Source organism: Oncorhynchus kisutch, linkage group LG19 (genome assembly GCF_002021735.2).
Source record: "Oncorhynchus kisutch isolate 150728-3 linkage group LG19, Okis_V2, whole genome shotgun sequence".
NCBI lineage: Eukaryota > Metazoa > Chordata > Actinopteri > Salmoniformes > Salmonidae > Oncorhynchus > Oncorhynchus kisutch.
Window position 1 is genome coordinate 18,672,082 of NC_034192.2, and position 13,118 is coordinate 18,685,199.

Consider the following 13,118-nt stretch of genomic DNA (forward strand, 5'->3'; position numbering starts at 1 on the left):
TATTTAGTAGCCTGCGATAGCCTATATATTTTGTTCAAATTTTGGACAATCTGTGTCTTGAACTGGGCCATTGTTTATGTTCAAGACCAGGTCGTTTTTATTGCTCAGTTTGGCACTGTCAGAGTAGCCACTCATTCTGGTCATTTGTGTGGTATTAAAAAATATATTGCAAATGTATTATCATGTAAATGATATAGAATTGCATTAAATGCGTTTGTAAAAGGCCAATCTTTTTCCAGACTCTTGACTTCTAGCGCCGCCTCTTTCCTGGTTTTATCGTATCAAACAACAAAATATAACACGGAAGTCCCACCCACACTGGAGAGCGATACAAACAAACATGGCGGAACCCGCTTTGGAATCATGGATTAGGATGGATTTTCCAACATTATTGAATGAAATTCTCGCTGAGAAGTTCCGTGAAAAACATTTACTTGTTTTGCAATCACTGACAAATGCGTTACGAATTCAGGATTACAGGTGCGCAAATGGAAGAGTTATGTAGCTAAATGTGGCTAACTAACTAGCTAAACAGTCCGAGGCAAGCTCAGGAGTAGCAGCTAGCCATCGTGGTTACCCATGTCCTGATTTTGTCTGTGTAAATTAATCTTTGCTCGTTTTCTGTATTATCCATTATTCCCAAGTCTTCTGTGTTCAGTTTTCACTTGACAATTTTAAAAGCTACACCCAATTCAACGTGTGTGTGTGTGTGTGTGTGTGTGTGTGTGTGTATATGTATGTATGTATGTATGTATGTATGTATGTATGTGTGTATGTGTGTGTGTGTATGTATGTATGTATGTATGTATGTATGTATGTATGTATGTATGTATGTATGTATGTATGTATGTATGTGTGTGTGTGTGTGTGTATGTGTGTATGTATGTATGTATGTGTGTGTGCGTGTGCGTGTGCGCGCGCTCACAGAGACCGCAGTGAGGATGAAGCCTTCAGGAGCCTCATGAAGATCCTGTCAAAGCTATCAGAGGAGATCCAGGCTGCAGGTGGAGAGGTTGAAGAGCTGATCCTGCAGTTGACTGCAGCATGCTTCAGAGCCCAGAGGAATGGCTGTGTACAGTGTGCACGCAACCAGTCCCTATTGAGGTGGGCTGCAGTCCGTATTGAATCCAGTTTCCTTGACACACACAGCATGCACACAAACGTTTTACATTGGGCCTACATTTAGTTAATTTACCAGAAACTCGAATCCAATCTCCCGCACAGTCAAGGAAGAGTTAATAACATTACCAAACACATCCACTTCCGTAGTTTTGTTTTCACAGGAATTTATACTTCAAAATCCTGGGGGTGTTCTATCTAACAGTTTCCCTGATATGAAGTGTTCCCCCCTCTGTCCAGTTATGTGTGTGGTTTGGTTAAAACATAAGCAAACCTACCTTGTTATCCAGGTCACTTGGTGCTATTGACCTGTCAATCAGAATCCTAGACATGCTTCAGAAACTGAAGTCTGAGAACACTGACTACATCTTTGAAGGTGATTGTTTTATTGTCCCTCCTATGGCTGAAGAGAATAAGTGTAATCTGATATTTGCAGTTCTGCTTACTTGTAAAACAATTGTAGCATATTGTATAGTAACTGTTCAAATTTGATAGGATTTAAAACAAAATCTTAACATCTCTCTTAATGGTCTTATACATGTCTGACTGTTGATCGCTGCACTTTATCATTGATCTAGCACTTCGATGTGGGGTACAGTTCATTGGAAACCTTGCTGTTGATAACCAGTTCTGCAAAGATGACATTTGGACGCTCATCTTTCCAGATCTTCTCTTGTAAGTACTTGGGCCCTACATCAGTTTCACCTCTCAAGGCCTCGACCTTATATGCAAATCATGTATGGGAAATGAATGTGAAAGAATTAACCTTGAGCCTTACATGGTTTTCACAATTCACATTAGGACTTCATCTTTATTGACCCTTTAGGCCTACAAACAGCAATCAAAGGGATTTTATGCATGAAAGCATAGTGTCAGCGAATCGTACCGGACTGGATCGAAGTTACTGATGTGTTGACTGTGTTTATTTGTTTTTACAAACAATTGTATTCCTTCATTATCTCCCCATAACCCTGCCACCCCTCCCCTAATTGGAGTACACTAATGGACAACACTACTTAGGCTTCCAGCTTATACATACTACATACAATTTACAGACACAAGGTATTTTGCAGTAGTTATCTTTTTGTTTGTTTTTAATCCTATCCTTCAACTACCCTCAACCCATCCCAACTATCTCTGAAGATCATCCAGTTTGATTTCTATGTTGGCTGTGTTTGCAGGGCCCTTCTGGGTGTGGATGGTGAGTGGGCATTGGCCTATTCCTTCATGGTGCTCCACACCTGTCTGTGTTGTCTGTGTTTGCAGTGATCTTATAGGTGTGAGTGATAAGTCAAGTCTGTGTTGTCTTTGATCACAGGGCCCTGCTGTGTGTGGATGATGAAAGGGCAGTGGGCTACTCCTCCATGGTGCTCCACACCTGTCTAGATGAACACAAGGTGGAGCGACTGGCTCATCCAGGGAACATCCACCTGGCCCTGAAGGTCATGGAGCTCTGTAGGACTCAGTCAGAACTGGACTGGACGTAGGTACCCTCTGAGGGGTGTGGGAGATGGGGTTTGCTGTGTGTGTTAGATGTACACACAGTATATAAACATGTATGGTACCTATTTTTGACAGGGTTTTGATTGCTACCCAGCACTTCCTCAAGTCCTCAGTGCTCGTTAAGAACATGTATGCAGGGATGAGCCATCAGGAGAGGTAACTCCATCTAGTTCATCCAATTAAAGAATCTAACTACTCTCACAAATACTTAGAAACTAGTATATCTACACCCAAAGTGAGCAATTCTTTCTCCTTTTGATGGTCCCAAATGTGTGATTGACTTGAGTTTCCTTCTTACATTGATCTTCTAGAAAAGCTACACTGTACAGTCGTGGCCAAAAGTTTTGCAGCCAAAAGTCTGCTGCCTCAATTTGTATGATGGCAATTTGCATATACTCCAGAATGTTATGAAGAGTGATCAGATGAATTGCAAATTCCCTCTTTGCCATGCAAATGAACTGAATCCCCCAAAAACATTTCCACTGCATTTCAGCCCTGTCACAAAAGGACCAGCTGACATGTCAGTGATTCTCTCATTAACACAAGTGTGAGTGGACAAGGACAAGGCTGGCGATCACTCTCTCATGCTGATTGAGTTCGAATAACAGACTGGAAGCTTCAAAAGGAGGGTGGTGCTTGGAATCATTGTTCTTCTTCTGAACCACGGTTACCTGCAAGGAAACACATGCCGTCAACATTGCTTTGCACAAAAAGGGCTTCACAAGCAAGGATATTGCTGCCAGTAAGATTGCACCTAAATCAACCATTTATTGGATCATCAAGAACTTCAAGGAGAGCGGTTCAATTGTTGTGAAGAAGGCTTCAGGGCGCCCAAGAAAGTCAGGACCGTCTCCTAAAGTTGATTCGGCTGCGGGATCGGGACACCACCAGTACAGAGCTTTCTCAGGAATGTCAGGAGGAAGGTGTGAGTGCATCTGCCCGCACAGTGAGGCAAAGACTTTTGGAGGATGGCCTGGTGTCAAGAAGGGCAGCAAAGAAGCCACTTCTCTCCAGGAAAAACATCAGGGACAGACTGATATTCTGCAAAAGGTATAAAGATTGGATTGCTAAGGACTGGAGTCATTTTCTCTGATGAATCCCCTTTCCGATTGTTTGGGGCATCCGGGAAAAAAGCTTGTCCGGAGAAGACAAGGTGAGCGCTACCGTCAGTCTTGTGTCATGCTAACAGTAAAGCATCCTGAAACCATTAATGTATGGGGTTGCTTCTCAGCCAAGGAAGTGGGCTCACTCACAATTTTGCCTAAGAACAATGCCTTTTCCAGCATGATGGAGCACCTTGCCATAAGGCAAAAGTGATAACTAAGTTGCTTTGGGAGCAAAACATCGATATTTTGGGTCCATGGCCAGGAAACTCCCCAGACCTTAATCCCATTGAGAATTTGTGGTAAATCCTCAAGAAGCGGGTGGACAAACAAAAACCCACAAATTCTGACAAACTCCAAGCATTGATTATGCAAGAATGGGCTGCCATCAGTTAAGATGTGGCCCCGAAGTTAATTGACAGCATACCAGGGCGGATTGCAGAGGTCTTGAAAAAGAAGGGTCAACACTGCAAATATTGACTCTTTGCATCAACTTCATGTAATTGTCAAGAAAAGCCCTTGACACTTATGAAACGCGTGTAATTATACTTCAGTATTCCATAGTAACATCTGACAAAAATATCTAAAGACACCGAATATGCAGACTTTGTGAAAATTAATGTGTGTCACTCTCTAACATTTTGGGTACGACTGTACATAAATCCAATTAATTACATAAATATTGATGGAGCTGCAGGGTGACGTTGCTGGAGCTGATCTCTGCTCAGTTGGGAGAGGAGGACTCTGAGGATTGTGGGATCCCCCCCACCGTAGCTACCTTCCTGGCATCCTGCTTCCAGGAGCGCTGTGGGGCCGTGCTCACACTTGCCTCCGAATCAGACAATGAGGTATCAATGATCCGATTGGTTGTATAAATTACCTGTTCCAAAGCCTGGTACCTGACTGTTTCTGTGACATTTTAGATTGCCTTTTTTTTATTGGTTGATTGATTTGTGTTGTATTTTGTAGGAGGCCCTGACTGTGATCAGCCTGTTAGATGTTCTCTGTGAGATGACCTCTGATCACAAACAGTTCATGTTCCTGCAGAACCATCCTGACCTCCTCAAGTCTACCGTTGGTAAATAAATAAGTACACCAAGGTCTATTGAACTGGAAGTTTACAAAACCTTTTACCTATGATGCTTAGTCTTTTGACATTAGAGCCCTGATAAATGGCTGAGTGCTGTTGGTTTTTACAAAAAAAAGACCCCAGCATGTCACACTGTCTCAAATGTCCATGACAAAGAAGGTGGCCCACAGTTTAGAGTTTACACTATCACTACTAATCCAGTGACATAATATATTTTTTACTGTGTTGGAACAGAACTATGACACTTAAAGTACCAGCAGGTTCATGCCTTTCTGTTGAGAGAGACGCTGTTACATTGAAACAGCAGTCACATCTTAATAATTGAATCTATCATCAGCGGGACTGAGACAGTGGAATACCTCTCACCTCTTCTGTAGAACAGATTTCTCTGTCCAATTGATAATTTTGCCTTTATGTTCTCTGTTGCTTTTTTCTGTTCACTGATTGTTGTTTTGTCTTTTCCTGGGCCCTGGACGCTTTGTCCGACTTCTGATGTAAAAAGGGCTTTATAAGTAAATGTGACTGATTAATTGATATTCTGGTACTGTTTCCCTTTGTGTGTAAAATGTGTGTTCTCCTGTTAATCTCTCTTTCTCCTCTTACAGATCTCCTGCACCAGGTCCATGCTCTGGGGAAGACCAGTAAGAATGTATTCACTGCAGCTCAGAACTTCTCCTTGGCTCAGGGAGGAGACTGCTCCTCCTCTCCCTCTGTCAGCTTCAAGGCACATCTCATCCGTCTCATAGGAAACCTCTGTCATGGAAACACTGCCAACCAGAACAAGGTATGGATGGATGTATGAAAGAATGAAAAAACAAACAAATTAATTTACTGTGTTGATCCCCAATGAGGGAAATATGTTTTGCCACCAGCAGCAGACATCAGACAAACAATGCCGACACACAGGCATACAGCTGGCACAGATATAGTGCAGATCGTCGACAAAACATGGGTGCGGGGGTCGAAGATTAAATGACTGACTTTCTTGTGATGCAACACCATTGATAAACTACATTTCATCCTAGGCTTTGAAGTTTACTCACCCTCTACAGGTTTTGTCTGTGAGCGTGTCCTTTCAGAGTAGGATTTGCAAACTCCTTTTGAACCCTTAAATAAGCCCTTAGGGTCCTTTCTCAGTGTCTAAAAGAGGGGTTTAATCCTTGGAAAGGACAGATCAAGGGTCAAAAAGCATGTGTAAAAGGTCAGGCAAGGAGACATGTAAAATGGAGAAAATGTCAAATGACACTTCCTATTCTAATCAATTCTGGTCGAAAGTAGTTCACTAAAGGGAATACGATGTCATTTGAGACACATTTTGAGTTGAATAGCACATACCGTGATCTTCTCATGCTGTCTCTGTGCTTCCTGGGTCACACCGGAGAGAGAGTATGTGCTTTTTGAGTCCATCGTGGTACTGAGCCATATTGGCTTCCTCATGGTGGTATTATTATTAAATTCATGGAGGAAAGAGAAACATTTCCTTACTCATTATCTGTTCCATCCCAGCTATCGGCAGCTATCACTGACTGATATAAACACATTTAATAGAAAATAAGAGGAATGTGGGGGGAAACTGGCATGTGTCCACTTGAATTGGCTTAAAAACCTTGCTCCCACTTTACAAGGCCCTTGAGAATCATAGTAGTAAACCTTCGCCGGCTCCCAGCTGGTTAATAATCATTTAATATGATACTGTTTGATTAAGTCTTTTTTACATATAGGCTTAAGTTTAGATTTTTAGTTAACGAAAAGTGCACACTTACAGTAACTAACTCAGCATTTTCTCTCTTGCTATGGCCATTCATGACTCTACCAATGAATTTGTAGATTAACCGCATGTATGTAAATTAACCTATATAATTAGATGGGTGACAGAGACCAGTGCAACACGTTGTGACAGCTTTAGACCAGCCCACAGCCACACATGGCTATTTTCCATGGTAGTAGGGATTTCCTAAGGATAGGGACCTCAATGTTGGCTGATCGGGACATAGTTGTTTGGTTAGTTATTGAGATTGTCCTATATAAACCAAGGAGAAACAACACTTTAAACAGCTTCTTCTTGCATAAGGAAAATCGCCATCTCAGCATTGTTTTAAATTGGCCCTATCCATAGACTCAAGCCAAACAGAATAATTAGTGAGACTAGTGTTTTTTTTACTGTGTTTGGATGAGAAAGTAGTTTTTTGCATCGAAAAATATGTTTGTTTTGATTATATTTTTTTGTGTTCTTCCAGGTTCGGAAACTGGATGGTCTTCCTCTCATTATGGATAACTGCAGTATTGACAGCAACAATCCCTGTATCCTTTTGATTCGTCTAGAATCTAATGTCCCTTTGGTGAATAAATGATACTAGTCGTGTAACTATCATGTTATAAACCACTGTGGATGGATGTTAACCTAATGATCTTGGTATCATCCTTTTTGTCTTCCTGAAAGTAATTGTGGTGGCTGACGCGTACGTTTATCTACCATGTTTATAAGTCATAAGTCAGTGTTGGTGATTGACAGATGTATTACTGTATACACTCCCTACGTATTTATTTGGACACACAGTGATGCTAAAATGTGAACATTTGTCTTTATTCTCCATCATTTAGGATTTGACATAAAACATGTTATTAGGCGACAGTACAGAATCTTCTCTTTTATTTGATGGTATTGCACTTAATGCATCTAGTCAAGTTTAGTATTTGGTCCCATATTCCTAGCATGCAATGACAAATTCCTCTACAAACCTGTTGGATGCACAGGGGTTAAAGTTCTCCATTGCTGTGATGGGATTTCTGTCATATTGATTCTGAAGAGGTTGTTTTTGAGATCAGTGTAGATCCTACTTATAGCTGCTGGCAAAGGAATTCAAATCCTGTACTTTTTCACTTTCTAGTGCTACTATATTTGCCATGTAATTTTGTAAAACAAAATCAGACAACCCCATAGTAGAATAGTTTTCCTATTTACCTAATCGGCTTATGTGTTCTATGCCAGATGAATATTCATCTCGAGGTGCGTTCAAGTTGTGAGAGCCATAGGGAGGGAAACATGTATTCTGACAAGCAGTCAATGCACAACAATTCTTTAATGCAATGGCCTTTCTTAAGAAAGAGGGGGATCCCGGCTTTTCATTGCTACCACTTTTATTTCTCTACTCCTAAAATTGCGTGTCATCATTGAAAAACTATTACACCTGTAGTTTTGGGCACAACAGAGCTCTTAAAGGGGCAATGGCTACTTAAAAGTGCACTGACATACTTTGTAATAGAAACCACATAGATTTTTTTTTTTGAGTGACTAAAAATGAATAATTATTAATAATAATTGAATAATCAGGATGGTGTGTCCAGTGGGGGAAATGCAGATGGAAAACCATGCTTCTATGTTTTTATAGCCACGATGCTGCATCAGTTGTGCTACAGGTGATAATGCTTATTGCTAATAGTACATCTGATGATATACAGTGCCTTCAGAAAGTATTCAGACCCCTTGACTTTTTTCACATTTTGTTAGGTTTTATAGCCTTATTTTAAAATTAATTAAATATATATTTTTATACATTTAAGTAAGTAGTCAGACCCTTTACTCAGTACTTTGTTGAAGCACCTTTGGCAGCAATTACAGCCTCAAGTCTTCTTGTGTATGATACTACAAGCTTGGCACACCTGTATTTGGGGAGTTTCTCCCATTCTTCTCTGCAGATCCTCTCAAGCTCTGTCTGGTTGGATGGGGAGCATTGCTGCACAGCTATTTTCAGGTCTCTGTTCTATCAGGTTTAAGTCCGGGATCTGGCTGGGCCACGCTTCGGGACATTGAGACATCTTGCGTTGTCTTGGCTGTGTGCTTAGGGTTGTTGTCCTGTTGGAAAGCGAATCTTCACCCTAGTCTGAGGTGTGGTAAAAACCTTCTGGTGAAGGTTTTTATCAACTATCTCTCTGTACTTTGCTCCGTTCATATTTGCCTTAATCCTGACTAGTCTCCCAGTCCCTGCCGCTGAAAAACATCCCCACAGCATGATGCTGCCACCACCATACTTAATTGTAGGGATGGTGCCAGGGATGGGATGGTGTATTCTGACATGCCCTGTCAACTTTGGGACCTTTTATATAGACAGGTTAAACATAATTTTTTACCAATCTGTTGAAAATTATATTTTAGATGGTGTCAGCATTGAATTTTCTTTTCTTTTTGGAGTAGAAGAAAATCCCAGAACTGAGCTTCAGTCCACCTGAATGTCATTCTACATTAATGTGGATGCTGCCTTGATCATGGATAGTTCAGAATAAATTGTGAATAATGATGAGTAAGAGAAAGTTACAAAGGAACAAAGATTCATACCCCCCCCCCCCCCCCCCCCCCAAATGCTAACTTCCCCTGTTATTAGTAATTGTGGGAGGTTAACGTGTTTTGGGGGCATGACCTTTGTACATCTGTAAGTTTCTCACACATTATTCACGATTAATTAATGATAATCTGTAATCATGGTAGCATTCACATTAATGTAGAAGTGTTCAGAAACACATTATATTCTTATTCACAATAGAAGTGGCTCCAAAATGACAGAATACATTATTTATCATTCATTTATTTTGGACACAACATAATCCAAAACACAACCAAAACAAACTGCAAATGCATCCAACAAGTTTGAAGAGTCACAAGCTTGATGTAGTCATTGTGTGCTCGGAATATGGGACCAATTACTACATTTTATGTACTATGTGAATTTGTCCAAATACTTACGACACGGTCAAACGGGGGGACAAGATGCATAAAGTGCATTCATTTCTAAACGTTAAACAGATGCGTATGAAAATACCCTCAAATAAAAGGTTACAATCTGTACTTTCGCCTCATAAAACATTTTTTTATCTCAAATCCAAAATGCTGCCGTACAGGGCCAAATTAAACGTTTTAGCTTCACTGTCCAAATAAATGTAGGGGAGTGTATGTCTACATACAAGTCACTGGTGAATTATTATACAGTATGCGTCGTGTATCCATCATGTTTATACTGTTGGTGGATGTTGGTACTGACAGAACAGCGGCTTAGTTTGTGTCCGCCTCCGTCCACCCCCCGGGGACTAGCTGCCGGTCAGGGCACGGTGCCAGCTTGTCTTTTTCACCAGCTATTCATCTGAGCCCCACTCTCCCCCTGACCCCCTCAGGAAGGAAGTTGTCATCGACGGTTACTGTTGAGCTCCCTCTGCTCTTCTCAGGTGGGCCATAGCCAGGCCCACTGGGCAAAAACTGTTTGAAGCAAAGTTGTTTCCAAGTCAATTCAACAAAAAAATGATATGTGGTAACGTTGAATCAATGTGAAAAACTGATTCGATTTGAAAAGTCAACATAAATCCAATGACATTAAATGTTTTGTTGATTTCAAGTAAAATTCACTTAAGTTGACATCTGAACCTAATGTAAACCAAAGCTAGATGTTGAAATGACGTCTGTGCCCAGTGGGTAGCTGTGCGGGCTTTGCCGGTTTGAGATTATTCTATTGGTCCATTCAGCCAGGCAAGCTCAATCAAGCACAGATAAAGCATTTTAAATGATTTAGAATGCTATTTGAGCCCAGGTCTCAGCCACAGCTACATGGCCTGGTCACAGATGCTGACTGGGCATATGTGGAGAGGAAGGACGGGAGGCTGGGTCGCTTCCTTGTCATTCAAAATGGACACAGTACTCACTCACTGTACTGATAGTTTCCTGTACAGTGGGATGGTGGTAGCTAATTGAGAGTGGGTGGTTAGTGTTACTTTACTTTGATTTGTGGTGGAAAGGGAGTATGTGTGAATGTGTAGGAGACCAACCAATGTGGGTAGTTTTGTGTAGAAAAAAGCTTTTGAGGGTCATGTTTGTCTAGCTCTTGTTCCTCTCCCATAGTAAAAACTTTAACTCTCACCCTCTTTGTGCCACGAATGTATTTGTAATGCTATCCTTAACTGTTGTTTCTCCACCAGTCATCAGTCAATGGGCCATCTTTGCCACTCGGAATATTCTAGAACACAACCTGGAGAATCAGGAGCTGGTGGCTTCTCTAGAACGTCGCGGGGTGGCCGATGACTCCGCCTTGAGGGCCATGGGCTTTAGAGTAGAGGAGAGAGATGGTAACGTGCTGCTCAAACCTTGTTCAAAGGACCCTTAAAGGTGCCCTAAACTCTTAAGGACTATATTGTGCTGCACCATATAGTGCTGCATTACTTTTTAGTGCACTAATGTTTTGCTCTGGTAGTGCACTACCTTTTAGCTCTAGCTCTTTTTTTTTCTTATTTTGGTTAAACTGTGGGATGGCCTGGACCCAATGTTCTGCTGAGATTTGTTATGGTACAGAAAACACATAGGATAGGCCCTTATTTAAAAGTAGGTTTAATTTGGAGTGTAGAGTGGTGTTTTTTTTTTTTACACTTTTTGTGTTTCTTAAGTAAAGGGAAATTAAGGGTTTCTATGGGTCAAGTGAACTCCTGCTGGTATCGGTGATATAGTGTTGGGGTTTAATCATCCAACAAAGGGCTACTCTGTTTCCTGCCCTTTCACCCCTCTGAGGGAGACTCTTAACATCGGCAGGGGGTGGGCTCTAATCCCAAAACCAATCAATTTTGCGGAAATCCAGAATGACCGAAACATTAAGGGACTGGACTGGAATGTCGATCTGACTTCAAGCTAGCTTCTGGAATTCTCACATTTTATGGAAACCTCAGGCATTTTGACTGGATAATGTTTTTTCGATTTCCACACAAATGATTTCAAACCAATTTAATGGTGCTAACCAAACTATACAGGGTGCCCCCTCCATTTCTAAGGATGTTGCTCATGGAATGCATTTTGATTGTCTCGCTACAAGCGTTGCACTATATCTGCTTTTACCACCCTGTTTTGGCTTTTGGTGAGAATAACAATGACACATAGGACCATTCCTGTCCTTCAGGTACCGCATGTTTCTTTACAACAACAAACCTTAAGTTACATTTTAGATACATATTTGTTACATGTTCCAACCAACAACACCAGTCGTCAACTTCCTTACACATTTCAATAACCTAATCTATGTTATGTGGCAGCTTTGTTTACTGTGTGTGTGTGTGTGTGTACTAGTGTGGATGTTTAGCAGCCAGCTAGACAGAGGACAGACGGCCTGAGTGTGATTGGAACAGTGTGTAGACAGTGAGCCGTTGTGTAAGTGGTAGTATATGTGTTTGTAGACAGAGAACAGGTAGTGTGAGTGGCAGTGCGTGTGAATCAGACCAGAAGTATTGGCTTGCAGAATGACCCCCCCCCCCCCCCCCCCACTGAATAAGCTGACCGGTCCTGACACCTCAACAATGCATTGCTTTAGTCACCCGGCCTACTCGCCGCTCCGCCCTATTTACTCGGTCTCTTATTTTTTAATGACAAAATGTATTGAAACAATCGGGTTGACTTTTCCCAATCCGCTGGGTATAGTGAGGGGAGCTTATGAGGTTCCGGTCCCCAGCATTTCAGACTCCTAACAAAACACGGCCTTTACTTCTGCTCCAGCGGCTGCCTGCAATGCTTTTCAAACACAGGAAAACACAGAGAGAGCGTCAGGCTGGCTGAATGAGGTGGCAGTCACAGCCGTCTATTCAACAACTTCTGGGTCAGGAGTAAACAGCTGTCCAACCGCAGTCAGGACTGAGCGGTGTCATCAAGATCAGCCGTTTCACAACTCAAACCTTAACTCTCTACTCCTGTGCCTTCTGTACTGGTATTCTTCACAAATAATATCCGTACTACTCAAGCTCTATATAATCGATGATCGTAACTTTAACTCCTGAATAAAACTTGTGTGACAAATGTTCTGGGGTTTTTTTTTTCAGAGAGAATGGGTCAGTCTTTTGTAAATTGAAGTATGCTTTTGTGTCTAAAGACAGCGGTATTAGTAGTTTGGACAGGAAACCCAATAAATCACTAAAGGATGCTCAGATTTTATTAGAAAAATTATAAGTATCCATTTGTCTGTGGTGCACACAATCCTGCATGGCCTAAAAGCTAAGTAATCATTTCTCATGATAGCAGACATCCAATCCAACACTGGATCAGTAACATCCATTTATTTTCTTAATACTTAATATTTTTCTTGATAATACTTAATATTTTTCTTGATAATCCACCAAGTAAACCAGGAGCTATAGAAAATGATGGTCTTCCTATTGAGAATAAAATAATCTGGGCTAATTGTCAAACACATGGTCTATGTACACTACAGCAACTTTAATAAATCAGAGACAGAATAATCATTCAGAATCAATTTGTAGCTCTCAAATCTTTAAAAACAATGACAATCAAT

At 41.2% G+C, this 13,118-nt stretch overlaps 1 protein-coding gene across 1 annotated transcript; it reads left to right on the forward strand.

Moving 5' to 3' along the window:
• Window positions 1-304: 304 nt before the first annotated feature.
• On the forward strand, window positions 305-12,626 carry atxn10 (ataxin 10). Its single transcript, XM_020452179.2, has 11 exons — window positions 305-480; window positions 928-1,104; window positions 1,410-1,495; window positions 1,698-1,794; window positions 2,438-2,602; window positions 2,698-2,778; window positions 4,423-4,573; window positions 4,695-4,803; window positions 5,421-5,599; window positions 7,053-7,116; window positions 10,774-12,626. Exons 1-11 carry the CDS (start codon window positions 341-343, stop codon window positions 10,956-10,958), a joined length of 1,434 nt encoding a protein of 477 aa, XP_020307768.1. The 5' UTR covers window positions 305-340; the 3' UTR covers window positions 10,959-12,626.
• The last annotated feature ends 492 nt before the right edge of the window (window positions 12,627-13,118 follow it).